The sequence below is a fragment of the Hibiscus syriacus genome, unplaced genomic scaffold, assembly GCF_006381635.1.
Source record: "Hibiscus syriacus cultivar Baekdansim isolate YM2019G1 unplaced genomic scaffold, ASM638163v2 tig00000778_pilon, whole genome shotgun sequence".
Classification (NCBI taxonomy): Eukaryota; Viridiplantae; Streptophyta; class Magnoliopsida; order Malvales; family Malvaceae; genus Hibiscus; species Hibiscus syriacus.
Window position 1 is genome coordinate 1,804,615 of NW_024061825.1, and position 14,585 is coordinate 1,819,199.

At 34.9% G+C, this 14,585-nt stretch overlaps 1 protein-coding gene and 1 pseudogene across 3 annotated transcripts; one reads left to right on the forward strand and one right to left on the reverse strand.

The window, feature by feature from the left end:
- Nucleotides 1–441: 441 nt before the first annotated feature.
- On the forward strand, nucleotides 442–6,019 carry LOC120219094 (annotated as a pseudogene).
- Nucleotides 5,338–14,087, reverse strand: LOC120114857 (peptidyl-prolyl cis-trans isomerase CYP21-4-like). 3 transcript variants are annotated; one of them, XM_039135654.1, is made up of 14 exons: nucleotides 13,903–14,080; nucleotides 13,585–13,856; nucleotides 13,453–13,492; nucleotides 13,047–13,097; nucleotides 12,872–12,957; nucleotides 11,700–11,837; nucleotides 11,444–11,580; nucleotides 11,118–11,228; nucleotides 10,853–10,934; nucleotides 10,653–10,739; nucleotides 10,526–10,561; nucleotides 5,910–6,020; nucleotides 5,717–5,744; nucleotides 5,343–5,483 (listed from the first exon to the last, which is right to left on the reverse strand). In XM_039135654.1, the coding sequence occupies exons 2-9, from the start codon at nucleotides 13,734–13,736 to the stop codon at nucleotides 10,882–10,884; spliced, it is 768 nt and encodes a 255-aa protein (XP_038991585.1). In that variant the 5' UTR covers nucleotides 13,737–13,856; nucleotides 13,903–14,080; the 3' UTR covers nucleotides 5,343–5,483; nucleotides 5,717–5,744; nucleotides 5,910–6,020; nucleotides 10,526–10,561; nucleotides 10,653–10,739; nucleotides 10,853–10,881. The 3 variants fall into 3 exon arrangements, with proteins under 3 accessions (XP_038991579.1, XP_038991573.1, XP_038991585.1); XM_039135648.1 differs by having other exon boundaries at nucleotides 5,338–5,483; nucleotides 10,853–11,228; nucleotides 13,585–13,752; nucleotides 13,908–14,087; XM_039135642.1 differs by lacking the exon at nucleotides 13,903–14,080 and having other exon boundaries at nucleotides 5,339–5,483; nucleotides 10,853–11,228; nucleotides 13,585–13,869.
- Between the last annotated feature and the right edge of the window lie 498 nt (nucleotides 14,088–14,585).

Below are 14,585 nucleotides of genomic sequence, written 5' to 3' on the forward strand. Positions count from 1 at the left end.
CCAAGTAATTGACTTGCATTTTGTCCTTAATCATTACAACCATTCTAAAATTTTGCTCCACTGCCACTACAACTTATGGTTGGTGTTGGTGATGACATTAAACAACCAGCGTGAAACGCCACTCCTCTTCTTCTTAACGACACAACCGGCGACGGCTAACTCCGACCCACCAATGCTTTCCTTAATGGCCACGGAATCCAACTCTTTAAACGCCAAATAACAAATGTAAGCTCAGACAAAAGCAATGGAGTCCACAAAAGAAATTCAATAATCATATTTGCTATAAATGAAAAAAGAATGTAGAAATTTCAGCAGAATTTAGAAGCTCACACTTATTTTCAGTTTACACATTTGAAAATCAAAGCTCACTACAAGATTTTCCTACTAAACAAACAAAGGGTAAGAAAAAGTAACAAAAATGAAGAAAAAAAATAAAGAATAATGCAAACACTTATCCAATTACAAGGACTGAAAAGACCAGAGGCTTTTGCTCTTCCAGAAATGGCTTTGGTAAAGGATACTGCAAGTTTGCAACTATGAATTTCCTTCTTATTTTTTCCGCTCCATTTTTATTTTCAGTTTCTTTTTGGCTTATATAAGTACCTATAGCATAACCACTTTTTCATTTAAGTATCTAAAGTATTTTTTGGTCAAAATAAGTACCTAAAGTTATTTTTTAGTCAAAATAGGTAGCTAAAATATTTCTTGTGAAAATAGGTACCTAAACTATTCAAAATTTTTCATCTATGTTCTAAAAAAGTTGACATGTGACATTAATTAAAGAATACTTTAGCTACTTAGATAAAAAAAATAATACTTTAGGTACCTATTTTGACCAAAAAGAAAATTTTAGGTACTTATTTTGACAAAAAAATACTTTATATATTTCAATTAAAGACATGAGGTAAACCCAATTGAAATTGATTTATTAATTGAATGTAAATTTTGCATGTAAAATTAGAATATAAACTGTGTATGATAAATTGTAGTTGAGCTTTATGAATCTACCGTTGTGTTTGATTGTACTTTTGACTGATTGCCTTTTACTCTTGGGAGAAAAAAGAGTTATAAGCAAAAGAGTGTAGCTTTTGGTTATATGAATCTCATGTGGAAATGCTCTGCAGATACCTCGGAGGGGAAGGACACAACAATCAGACAGAAAAGTTCAATGCTACGAGCCAGCTACTATGAAATACTTAGGCTATTTCCCAGCATTAACACCTGCCGAGGTTAGTGGTGTTCCGGATTACATTTACTAGAATTACTAATGAAATAGTATTTTATATGTTCATTGCTAGACAATAAATGGTTCACATTGTTATTTTTTGCCGAAGCTTCTGGTTGGGTGCATGTACATACATGTAGACCACAGACCACTTCTGTGTTTTCTTGTTTGTGTGAATGGATGTATAATGTTTCTACTGCTTATTGTAATAACTGTCTCTATGGTATGCTTAGGTCAAGGAGCGTGTGGAACAAGCCCGGAAAGCACAGAAACTGTGGGCAAAAAGTAGTTTCAAGGCGGATTCTTTTAAAATATATTATTGAACACCAAGAGCTGATATGCGAGTAAGGATTCTGTTATTTATATGGAGAGTGATTTTCTCATATATTTTTTTAATTTGTTTCATTTTCCCTTTTTCTCACATTAAAAACTTTATATTCTGCAATTTTCTTTTATGTATTTTCTATTTTCTGTACGCCAGAAAAGTTAAATGTGTTACTTGAATGCTTTTATGTGATCTATTGTTGCATTGTCTTACTTAAGAGTCTCCTCATGTGATACTGGGAAAACAATGGTCGATGCCTCTTTAGGAGAGATCATGACTACATGTGAGAAGATAACATGGCTTCTTTCAGAGGGTGAAAAGTGGCTCAAGCCTGAATACCAGTAATTCTTGCTTTTGAATTTATTTCTCCTTTCTAGATATTCTTGGCTGTATAGTGTATCCAGACAAGAGATTATCCACAATTGCATGCATCTTACTTTTTACCAGTGAATTTGTAGACTCCACTGACCTTTATTTGCGTGTGGAAATCAAGCAATTATTTGTTGCATGTGTTTACTTTGTTGTGCCATCAAGATTCTGTCAGCAAGCTTTGAAGCATAATCATTGAAAATGGATGCTTTTATTCTACAGCAGCATTATTTTGAATACTTCATAAAAATTGGCTTTTAAGTGGGTTACTATTATTTTGGAATCGGTTACCAGTGTTTGCTATCATTAAACTCTGTGTTACTATGTCAGTATTCATTTGAACTTGTGCAGATCTTCTGGAAGATCAATGCTTCACAAGATATCCAAAGTGGAATTTCACCCACTTGGGGTAATTGGGGCTATTGTTTCATGGAATTACCCTTTTCATAATATTTTTAATCCAATGCTTGCAGCTGTGTTCTCAGGAAATGGTGTGGTAATTAAGGTACTTAATGATGGATCTTAATGCTTTAGTCTCCTTTTATCCTTTATCTTTATTAGTTCCAGAACTGCTCTCTTGTCTCACTGGAATTGACAGTCATTTTTTACACTTTATCACTATGTGATTGTAAGTGTAGGTTTCCGAGCATGCAAGCTTTTCTGGATGTTTCTACTTTCGGATAATCCAAGCGGTTCTTGCTGCCGTTGGAGCTCCCGAAAATCTGGTTGAGGTCATTACAGGGTATGTATTTATCCCAATTATTCTGCACATACTATGCTCTTGGTTTTTATTTATCTAATTCTAATTGACTTCTCTTTCATAGCTTTGCTGAAACAGGAGAAGCGCTTGTATCTTCTGTTGATAAAATCATATTTCTTGGGTCACCAGGTGTAGGGAAGATGGTATGATCTCACTAATTGGCTTTTCTGTATTAAATCTATATATTTCCTCGATACTAATTACAAATGTGATTTCACCTTCCCATTTTTCAGTTTGGATTTTATCATTATCGGTTACATGATCTTCGAGCATGTTATGATACTTTACAAGCATATTTTGAGAACTAATGTTCTTTAATACTAATAAACTACTTTCTCATTTTCGGTTTTCCTCCGTTCATATGTTAGTTTTCACAGCTAGAAATCTTGTTGCTGAGGGAATTCGTTATTAATTTAGTTTTATCTTGATGGGACTTCTTTTATTGTTTTAAGTGCAAATGGATTAACATGTTTGCTTTTATTGCAGATAATGACAAAGGCCGCTGAGACCCTTGTATCAGTTACACTTGAGCTCGGTGGGAAAGATGCTTCTATCGTGTGTGAAGACGTAGATATTCCACATGTAGGAACCCTTTCCACCTGTTTTGACAACTAATACGGTTGAACATATCTATATTTTGATCGAGAGCTGAAATCGCAGTGATCAATGCTGTTGAGAATGACCGTTTCCCATGATGTAGGTTGCGCAAGTTGCTGTTAGAGCCGCTCTTCAATCAAGTGGACAGAACTGTGCTGGAGCTGAGAGGTTTTATGTTCACAGGGATATTTATACTTCATTTGTCAATCAAGTGACTAAGATTGTGAAGTCCGTTTCAGCTGTAAGATGTCCCTTCTAACACCTCCTCCGCGAAAAATGTGCCTGTTTGGGCCAGTAATAGCTTGTTCTCTACAATGTTACATTAATGTTAAGTCTAAACCAGTGTTGTCAAGGCATGTGCTGCCTTCACCTTATGCCTTAGCATTTTCAATAAAAGTGCCTCAAACCTTTTTGGGTCAGGCTCATTTGGTCGGGCACATGCTTAATGTGCCTAGGCACGCTTTTTTTAAGGGGATAGGCATAAGAACAGCTGCCTGATTGAATTTCTCTTTGATTTCATCTATGTTTCACTTTTTTTTTCATCTGATATACTTTCCTACTAAGAAAGGATAATATCAATATCTATAGTTCACAATATTTGAGCATTCAACAACAAACATTTACTGTAAGGAAAATCATGCATATTTAAGTTCACAACAAACATTTACTGTAAGGAAAATAATGTAACAAAGAAAAGGAAAAGAAAAAGAAAATAACAAAAGAAAGTAAAAAAATAACAAAAATCAGAAATCAGAAAATAACAAAAAAAATTATAATATGTAGCGCAGCTACAGTGCAACGCCAGTTATAGTGTGCAACTGTAGGTCGTCACAGTCTAGCATTAAAGTGACAATGGGCTGGAATTGAAATTCATCTCTAAAGTGTAGATTGCAGCTACTCGAGCGATGCGCTAGAATTGGTCTAAGTTACTTTCCCCAAACTCATTGCTCAGATTTTACTCTATTTCCTTGCATCAAATTTTCTTTATTCTTAACAATTCCCAATTTTGAATTTAGAATTAAAATATTGTAGGAGGTTGGGTTTCTATCATTTTTAAAATATTATAATTTTTTTAATAATTATCGATATATGCTCTATTGATCAACTAATAAATTTGTTTCACTTTTTAAAATGTCAAGATTCAAACCTTGAGCGTTATTTTCGGGATTTAGCGTCACATAATACTAAACTAACTTTTTTTTGTAATCTTCTTAGAGCTTTCTAATTGGAAGAGATGTTAGATCCCCTAAACAATGTTTAGGGTTTATATCCTAAATGGTTGTTCCTATAATAGACTTTTAAGATATCTAATTTGGATTAATCAGTCAATGTATTAGATGGTATAACTTACTAAAAATAATTTTGAACATTTTTTATATTATTTTATTATTTTCAGATTGTTTTGATTTTTTAATTAATTTTTAAAGATTGTTTTAGATTTTTTTTAAATATTATAGTTTTTATAATTATTTTAAATAATTTAAAATTAATTTCCTATGATTTTTAGAATCGACAAAACACTTGATATAATCAAGTATTTTTAATTTGAAGTAATTATTTTATCATAACTTTTTTTAAAATTAAATAGGTTTAATGGTTATTCCTGTCATTGTAATAGACCTAATTTATCATATTTTTCCTTATCGAATTTTTGTATCAATTCCGTCCTCAAAGGTGTTTAATTACATCATTCTATATTTTATTCTTAACTTAAACCTCTAAATTCTAAACCCTAAACCATAACCTTTAACCTCTAAACCATAAGTCTTAACTTAAAACCTTAAACAATAGTAAATATTTTAAATATTGATGCAATTGAACAACCTTGAGAGTTAAATTGATGTGAAAATAATAAATCGAGTCTGACAAAAGTTATTCTTTTGCCATTAAAAATATAGTTTCACGCAAGATTTATTAAAGATCAAGTCACTAAACAAATAATACACAAATATAAATAATTATGCACTTAAATATTTATTAAAAATGAATATGCTCAAAATAATATGTATATAGATTTGTTAAACATGAAAATGCTGAAAATATATTTTCACATTGATGTTCAGACGAATATACAAAATAATGAACATAAACAAATCCTTACAGTAGTTAAAAGAAAACACTCAAATTTCTTGTTGTAGTGTCACATTGGTAATTCCTTCAGGAGATGTAGGCCTGTAATGTCTATCGGTATCAACCTCTTCAATTTCCTAAATGCCAAGTTCCAACATTAAAGGTTTTGTGTGAGCATTTATCTCGAATCGTACAATCCAGTCATTTATGAAACTAATCGAATGAGTTCAAGTAATTTTCTAATCTAGCTCAAGCTTACAAGTCAAACTCGAATGAGCTTGAGCTAGATTTGGTATTTTGAATCGAGTAAAGCTCGAATTTGCTCGATTGGAAAATACCAGATTCACCAAGGAAAAAAACAAGTCTTTACCTGAACCACATCTTCTCCCTTGATGACTCTGTCACAGTTGGACAAGAAGAACAGGGAAACGAAGAGGAAAACGGTGAAGTAAGGAGTGAGATGCGAAGGAGAAATGAAAAAGGGGAATTAGGGATTGAAAGGCGAGAGGAAAATGAGATTGGGGAATTAGGGATTATGGCAATTGAAGGGCCACGGATGTTACCTGATGAAGTGAAGCCGCACGTGACCAGTTCAAGCAATGGGGGAGCAGGCCAGAAAAGGATCAACAGCCCAGTCAACCCAAATGGAGAAGGTTTAGCCCACGGTTCATAGCCTGCAAAGAAGAGAATCTAATATTGTTATAATCTGTTATAAGGACAGCCAGCTGGCAACCTTTCAAAAGACTGAATTAGCCCTGTAACTAAATAAAATATGCTGTATTGAGGAAGGGAAGGATTTTATGAAAGAAATGCATGAACGTTTTCTGTAATCTCTCTCAATTTCTCTTCTGAAATCCCTTTCTTCTTCGCTATTTCTTCTCTAATATACCTAGATCATCACAATTGGTATCGAGAGCCTCGGTTCTGGCAAGTAATCAGGAGCATGACAAAGAAAAATCAGAATATGGAAGCTGATTTATCTGGGTTGCAAAAGCAGATGGAGGAGCTAACAGCCTTGGTGAAACAAGGCCGTGATGAGACTAATCCACCGAAATGGTGGGAGACTCAAGAAAACAGGATTGCTGCACTAGAGGCAAGAATGTCCACTAATCAAGGTTATGTGGAGGAGCTGTTGAAAATTTTAACGGGCAGAAATGGGGAACAAGAACAGTCTGCAGGTGATCAGGTAAACACTCCTAATAACTCTAAGGATGGGGAGAAAAATCCTGTGTTAGTGACTGTAGTGAAGGATAAATCCAGATTCACTTATAAAACCAATGAACAGGGTATACTAAAAGATAAGCCTGATGCTTGTTTCAACCCTAAGAACAGTAGTAGACCTGAGAATCAAATGGGGGAAAATAGTAACAATAGACCTATTATGATTGGAATGGAAGCTGAAAACAGGGGACCAGGGGGTTCTTTTAGCAGTTATGGGTCGATGTGGCATAGACCTAAAATCGATTTACCATTCTTTGAAGGAATCAATCCTAGAGGGTGGCTTCAAAAATGTCTCAAATATTTTTCTATATGTAATGTTCCTACAGAGCAGAGAGTAGAAGTAGCCACTATGTACTTGACTGGAAAAGCAGAAGTTTGGTTTGATGGATATATTATGCAGAAACACCATGTAACATGGCATGAATTTGAAGCAGATCTTTGTCATAGATTTAGTGACAAGACTTTTTCTGATATTGTAGAGGAATTTACTAAGCTGACTCAGAAAGGGACTGTTGAGGCTTATCAGGAAAAATTTGAAGAGCTACAACCTTATATGTTATTACAAAATCCTACATTACATGAGGATTTCTTTGTGTCATTGTTTATCAGTGGACTAAGGGAGGATATTAAACATAGGGTGAAGGCTCTAGATCCTAAAAATTTGCCTGAAGCATACAAACAAGCCAAACTTTATGAATTATCTGTTGATTATGAAAATAGAAGAATGAGGCCTTCTTTTAAAAACCCACCCTACCCAAACCCCATTGTTACTTCTAAATCAGTTTCTCTGCCAGCAATTACCAAAAACACATCAGTTTCTAATCCTAAACAGAGTCTTATGGATTATAGAAGACAAAACAATCTTTGCTTCAAGTGTGGGGAGAAGTTTCTTCCAGGGCATCAATGTAAGTCAAGGAATTTAAATTTGATGATTGAGGAAGAGTCTGCTGTTCCTACAGATAATGTTATTATGGAATCAGATCAGCAATTGATGCAGGAAGAAGAGGCTCTAGAAATCTCGATGAATGCTATTACTGGTTGTATTAGCCATAATACATTAAGGATTCAAGGAGCCATTAAAGGTAGACCAATTAGTATTTTAATTGACAGTGGAAGTACTCATAGTTTTTTGACTCCACAGTGGACTGATGCTGGTATACATGTAATTACACCATATCCTTTGGCAATCACAGTAGCCAATGGACAGAAACTTTATAGTTCAGCAAGATGTAATCAGGTGGAGTGGCAGATGCAAGGGCAATCTTTTGTTCATGATTTCAGACTCCTAAAGTTAGGTGGCAGTGATATGGTGTTGGGAGTGGATTGGATGAAATTATTTAGCCCTATTTTGATGGACTTTAATCAAATGACATTGAGTTTTCAACATCAAGGGGAGAATATTATTATACAGGGACAACAACCATCTAATTTTTTGCAGCAAATTTCTGGAGCTACATTATTGAAAATGACAGCATCAGATTCTCCTATTTTGGGTCATGTGGTTTTGTTGACTATGTCTACAGATTCAAAACCTGTTCCACCAGCTATTCAACCTCTTTTACAGAGATATCAGTCTATTTTTGAAGAACCTACTGGGTTACCACCTACAAGGACTCATGACCATGCTATTCCACTTAAGCCTGACTCTACTCCTATCAATTTGAGACCTTATAGATTTCCACACAATCAGAAAGATGAGGTGGAAAAACAGATTTCTAGTATGCTTTCAGCCTCTATTATTCAGCCTAGTAGGAGTCCATTTGCTTCTCCATGCCTTCTTATCAAAAAGAAGGATGGTACTTGGAGGTTTTGTGTGGATTACAGGAAATTAAATAGCATGACTGTAAAGGATAAATTTCCTATACCTGTGGTTGAAGACCTATTAGATGAACTGCATGGAGCAGTTTATTTTTCCAAGATTGATCTCAGATCTGGTTATTGGCAAATACGGATTAAGTCTGAGGACATATATAAGACAACATTCAGAACTCATCAAGGACATTATGAGTTTAAGGTGATGCCTTTTGGACTTACAAATGCCCCTGCTACATTTCAAGCTTTGATGAATGAATTGTTTAGTTCATTTCTTAGAAAATTTGTCTTGGTATTTTTTGATGATATCTTAATCTATAGTACTTCTATGAATGATCATGTTAATCATTTACGACTGGTTTTCGAAGTACTGCATCAAAATCAGCTGTTTGCCAAGCTGTCCAAATGCTTCTTTGGACAGAATCAGGTTGAATACTTGGGCCATATTATTTCAACTGTTGGAGTTTCTACTGATCCTAACAAAGTGGAAGCTATGAGGAATTGGCCAGTACCTAAGTCATTAAAGTCTCTGCGTGGATTTTTGGGATTAACAGGCTATTACAGAAGATTTATTAAAGATTATGGGTCAATTAGCAAACCTTTGACTCAGATGCTTAAGAAAGACAATTTTCAGTGGTCTGATGCAGCTTTGACTGCTTTTGAAGAATTAAAGAGGGCTATGTGTGTTGCTCCTGTTTTAGCCTTACCAGATTTTGGTAAGAGTTTTTATTTGGAAACAGATGCCAGTTCGGGTGGTATTGGGGCAGTTTTATCTCAAGAGGGCAGACCTATTGCCTATTTAAGTAAGGCTCTCAGTCCTAGACATGCAGCACTCTCTATTTATGAAAGAGAGTATCTGGCTATACTTCTAGCAGTTTCCAAGTGGAGGCATTATTTAGAGAGTAAATCCTTTGTGATTAAAACAGATCATGAGCCATTGAAATATCTATTAGAACAGAAGCTGACTACTGCTATTCAAAAGAAGGGATTGACCAAGTTATTGGGGCTAGATTACACTATTCAATACAGGAAAGGTAAATCAAATGTTGTTGCGGATGCCTTATCCAGACAGTGGGAAGATCAGGGTGACTGTTTTACTATGAACACTACAATAATTATTCCAGGTTGGGTTCATGAAGTGGAAGGGAGTTATAAGGATGATCCTATAGCTACTCAATGGATTTCTGTATTATCTGTTACTCCTAATGATGATCTGCAGTGGAAATTTTCAGGAGGTATCCTTAGATTTAAGGATAGAGTTTATATTGGGGAAGCTGGATCTCTTAGACTACAGATACTTCAGACATTACATGATTCTCCTTATGGTGGTCATTCTGGCAGTCAGGCTACCTATCAAAGGATCAGGTCTTACTTCTATTGGCCTAGATTGAAAGCTATGGTTGTTACTTATGTAAGAGCATGTGCAGTTTGTCAACAGACTAAGGTGGAACATGTGCCTAAACCAGGGTTATTACAGCCTTTACCTATTCCTCAACAGGCTTGGGAAGTTATTACTATGGACTTTATTGAGGGATTGCCTACATCTTTAAGAAAGAATTGTATTCTGGTGATAGTTGACAAGTTTACTAAATATAGCCACTTTCTGGCATTAGCACACCCTTACACTGCTGCAGAGGTTGCCAAATTATACCTAGATTGTGTTTACAAGTTGCATGGTCAGCCTAAAATGGCCATTTCAGATAGGGACAAGACTTTCACTAGCCTCTTTTGGAGAGAGCTAATGAAACAGTTAGGAACGAAGGCTCTATTTAGCACTGCCTACCATCCTGAAACTGATGGACAGTCAGAAAGAGTAAACCAGTGCTTAGAACAGTATCTAAGGGGTCTCTGTTTTTTCCAACCAAAACAGTGGGCAAAGTGGTTGCCTCATGCTGAATGGTGGTATAATACTACCTACCATACTGCCCTTAAGTTAACACCTTTTGAAGTCCTATATGGCTACAAGCCACCTACTATGGTATGGCATACAGACAGTCCAGTACAAAGCATATCAGAGTTAATGCAGAATAGAGAAGAGATCAGGCAATTAGTCAAGTCTCAGTTAGAACAAGCAAGTAATCGAATGAAGCAAAAAGCAGATAAACATCGATCAGAGAGAAATTTTCAGGTTGGTGAATTGGTTTACCTGAAATTACAGCCCTACAGACAGACCTCTCTTGCCCTGCGAAAAAATTTAAAATTAGCAGCAAGATTTTATGGCCCTTATAAGGTTACTGAAAGAATTGGAAAAGTTGCTTATAAACTGGACTTACCTGAGACTTCCCGTCTCCATCCGGTTTTTCATGTTAGTTTATTGAAGAAACATATTGGGGCAACCGTATCGTCTTCAACAGATCCTCCTGTGATGGACGAAGTGGGTCAGTTCAAGATTGAACCAAGTCAGATTCTGGGCAGACGAATAGTTAAGAGACAAAACAAACCGATAACTCAACTATTGGTTCGTTGGACTAACCTGGATGCTACGAACGACACATGGGAGGATTATTCTGTGCTCCGAGGCCAATTTCCGAGTTTTGATCCTTGGGGACAAGGATCTTCTCCAGCGGCGGGTATTGTCACAGTTGGACAAGAAGAACAGGGAAACGAAGAGGAAAACGGTGAAGTAAGGAGTGAGATGCGAAGGAGAAATGAAAAAGGGGAATTAGGGATTGAAAGGCGAGAGGAAAATGAGATTGGGGAATTAGGGATTATGGCAATTGAAGGGCCACGGATGTTACCTGATGAAGTGAAGCCGCACGTGACCAGTTCAAGCAATGGGGGAGCAGGCCAGAAAAGGATCAACAGCCCAGTCAACCCAAATGGAGAAGGTTTAGCCCACGGTTCATAGCCTGCAAAGAAGAGAATCTAATATTGTTATAATCTGTTATAAGGACAGCCAGCTGGCAACCTTTCAAAAGACTGAATTAGCCCTGTAACTAAATAAAATATGCTGTATTGAGGAAGGGAAGGATTTTATGAAAGAAATGCATGAACGTTTTCTGTAATCTCTCTCAATTTCTCTTCTGAAATCCCTTTCTTCTTCGCTATTTCTTCTCTAATATACCTAGATCATCACAGACTCGTCCGAACACAGTTAGTTTCTCGTTTAAATCCGCTATTGGTGTAGTTGTGATAAAAAGCTGAAATGTTTTGCCATCTTTAATCTTTGTGGTTCCAACCATAAAAGCTTCATGTTTTGGACTGTATCACGAGCAAAGATTGTGAGTATTAAAAAACACACATACACATCAAGGGCAAAGACAAACACATATAGACGTACACATGCATGTAATGCCAAGAAAAAGCACATTAAAGACTACCTTATGGGGAGGCGCCTGTGAAGCTTTCTTTTTGATGTCCAATCTTCAATGCCTCCAAGATCTTGTGAATGTCCTCCTAGAATCACATAGTTTTTAATCACGTGGTGGAAAGGCATGCCCTTGAAATGCCCCTTTTGACTGCAAAATCCATTCGGTTTAGGATCTTTGATAAAGATGAATGGCAAACATTGACTTATTACTCACAATTGTGAAAATTAAACATCTTTCAAGACTCCTATCAAAATATATATACTCGAATATATATTGAACACTGATATCAGACACAAATATTTCAAAATAAATATCTGCCAAAATAAAGCTGAAACTTGTGTGTAAAACTCTCTGGCTGACAAAATAAAAAGACAACTCATGTATTAAATGGATGCAACTATGTAGGATCCGCTTACACTATGTAAAACTAATAAGTTTTACATCAATTTATAGCTATTAGATTTACATTTTAGATTTAATTAAAATTTATAACCCATAAATATCTTTTAACTCATAGTAAAATAATATCTCTTTTACCTCGGTCCCAAATCTTAAACCTGAAAATCTATGCATAGGCCCTAAATCCTAAACCTCAAATCTATGTTATTAAACAAATGATTGAGATTAAAAGTAGGAAATGTGAAGATATTTACTAGTATCAATAACATCTATCTATTCTCACTCATCCAACGGTCCTAAAGATGTATAAAACTAAAGAGTTTTACATTGTGTAAGTGGATCCTAACCCATATATATATTATATTTAAGAATCTTTAAAGAGTCATATGTAAAACCTTCATATTCCGAAATATGCTGAACATGAATATCAAACACAGCTACTTAAAAAGAACCTACAGCCTTTTCTTCCTCTATAAACCTTATGTATCAAGTTCATACTAATCTAAAGCAAACAAGAAAAGGTCTAAGTACCCTCGATTACATTACTCTAATCATTGATGGATCAAGGGGTTGGCGGGACGGTCATCTTTCCTGAAAATTTTAAAATCTCATATAATTCAAGTATTTTTTTATATTTTTTATTGATAATATGTTTTCGTCTACTAAAATTTTATAAATTTGCACTCTAAAATTTTATAAGTTCGCTCTCCCCAACATAAACTTTTGTGTTCATACCTATCTTTCACACGAATCTGACTAACATGAATACTCGATAAACTTACCACAAGTCAAGAAATTTGTCGACAGTCTCAGGAGAGCCATCTTTGAAGAGTTCTATAGTTATATAGCCTTTTGATGTGTTTAGAACCTGTAAAAGGAAAATGGTTCAACATGGTAAAATGGTATAGGGAAACAACTAAACATGATGTATGCAGTTATTCCATTGGAGAAACTTACAGCATAACCAGGCAGATCATACTTCTTTGAATCTGCAATCTCATCAACGTGCTGAATCAAAAGATAAATTATTTACCATTTCAACGAGATACTAACCACGTAAGTCAACAGAGAATTCGATGACAAATCCGTAAATAGTTCAGGTTCTATTTATATTCAAATACAAACTTGTTTACGAATAGAATAGAAAGCGCTTTTAAGATGTCATTTAAAGCCTGTTTTAATTGTTTATTGTTCGATTTTTTAATGTTGACATGATTGATTATACATTTATAAACATATTTAGTGTTTACAAATTAATTTATTTGAACAAATTTGAAAAGATTAGAAAATAAACTAACAAACATGAATATCAACGATTTGTTTGATTAAGCTGGGTTTAAGTTTGGATGGAAAACAAATTTACCTCAAAATTTGACAATCCAGTTCCTATTTGATCCCTCGACCTGCATCAATCAATACCGAAAACCGTTTATCGCATAAATGAACTTTCAGATGAAATAAAAAAATGAAAAAAAAAAACAGAGAACAAGCAAACCTTTGAGACCAATGCCTGGAAGTAGCAATCAAAGACGATAACATCAATAGAACGAGCAAGCTGCTAAAGAGAATCGTAACAAAACCGATCCGAGTTGACCTTTTCTGCATTTTGCTTTGAATTAACAAAGCCTGAGGTTTTATTCTTGCCATGAAAGCTTATCTTCAACTGTGGACAAACAAATCCCTATGAATTTGAAAATCTTCAAATATTTATCCAAACAGAAACAGATTCGTAATATAATCGCATCGGGGCAGATCCATCACAATCGCATCACCAGGAAAATTCGAACTGACAACAAACAACTTTACTTGAAAAGTTACCTTTGAAATTGGCGGAGTTTGAGCTTTACTTGTTCGAAGGACTAATTTGGAAGACTTGATTCAGAGGTTTGCTTTCAATCGTTTCTTAATAAGAGATTTAGGTGAAGGATTTGGTTCATTTAGCGAGTCGCCATGAACGAGTCGAGCAATTCTCGCTGGAACGCGAACTTGTCTGTCTAAAGTCAACGGTTGTGATTGTATCAGGAGTTTGATGTTGGTGCCATAGGACCCCACTGGCCTTACTTTTCCTCTCCTAACGCGTTAGATTTTTCTTCTCTTTTCAAATTTATTTGAACTATTTAAATTAGATGGGTTAATTTCAACAAACAACTTTAAACTATCACCCAAATTTTAAGTTGATCACTAAACTTTTAAACCTTTTTAATTGAATCCAAAAAGATGTGTGAATTTGAAATTTATTGGAAATCTTTTACCAATTTGTTTATTACACAAAACATTTCAAATTGTTCCTCAAATTCTAAATTGATCCTTAAACTTCAAAAAAAGAAAGACCACAAAGGATCAATCAAGACGTTATATCAACCTAGTTGTCAATCTAACATTAAATTATAGCTAACAATTGTAAACAAATTAAATTCATATTTTGATTAAAGTTCAAAAATAAAATTAGAAATCAACTCTTTTGTCAATGTAATGAATGTTTGAATGATCAAAATT

Coding starts and splice junctions, on each gene's coding strand:
- LOC120114857 (XM_039135648.1), bottom strand. CDS start 13,736: ATGGCAAGAATAAAACCTCAGGCTTTGTTAATTCAAAGCAAAATGCAG. Junction 11,838..12,871: donor GACAAATTTCTTGACTTGTG/GTAAGTTTATCG, acceptor TGGATTTTGCAG/TCAAAAGGGGCATTTCAAGG. Junction 11,229..11,443: donor ACGAGTCTGTGATGATCTAG/GTATATTAGAGA, acceptor TCTTCTTTGCAG/GCTATGAACCGTGGGCTAAA.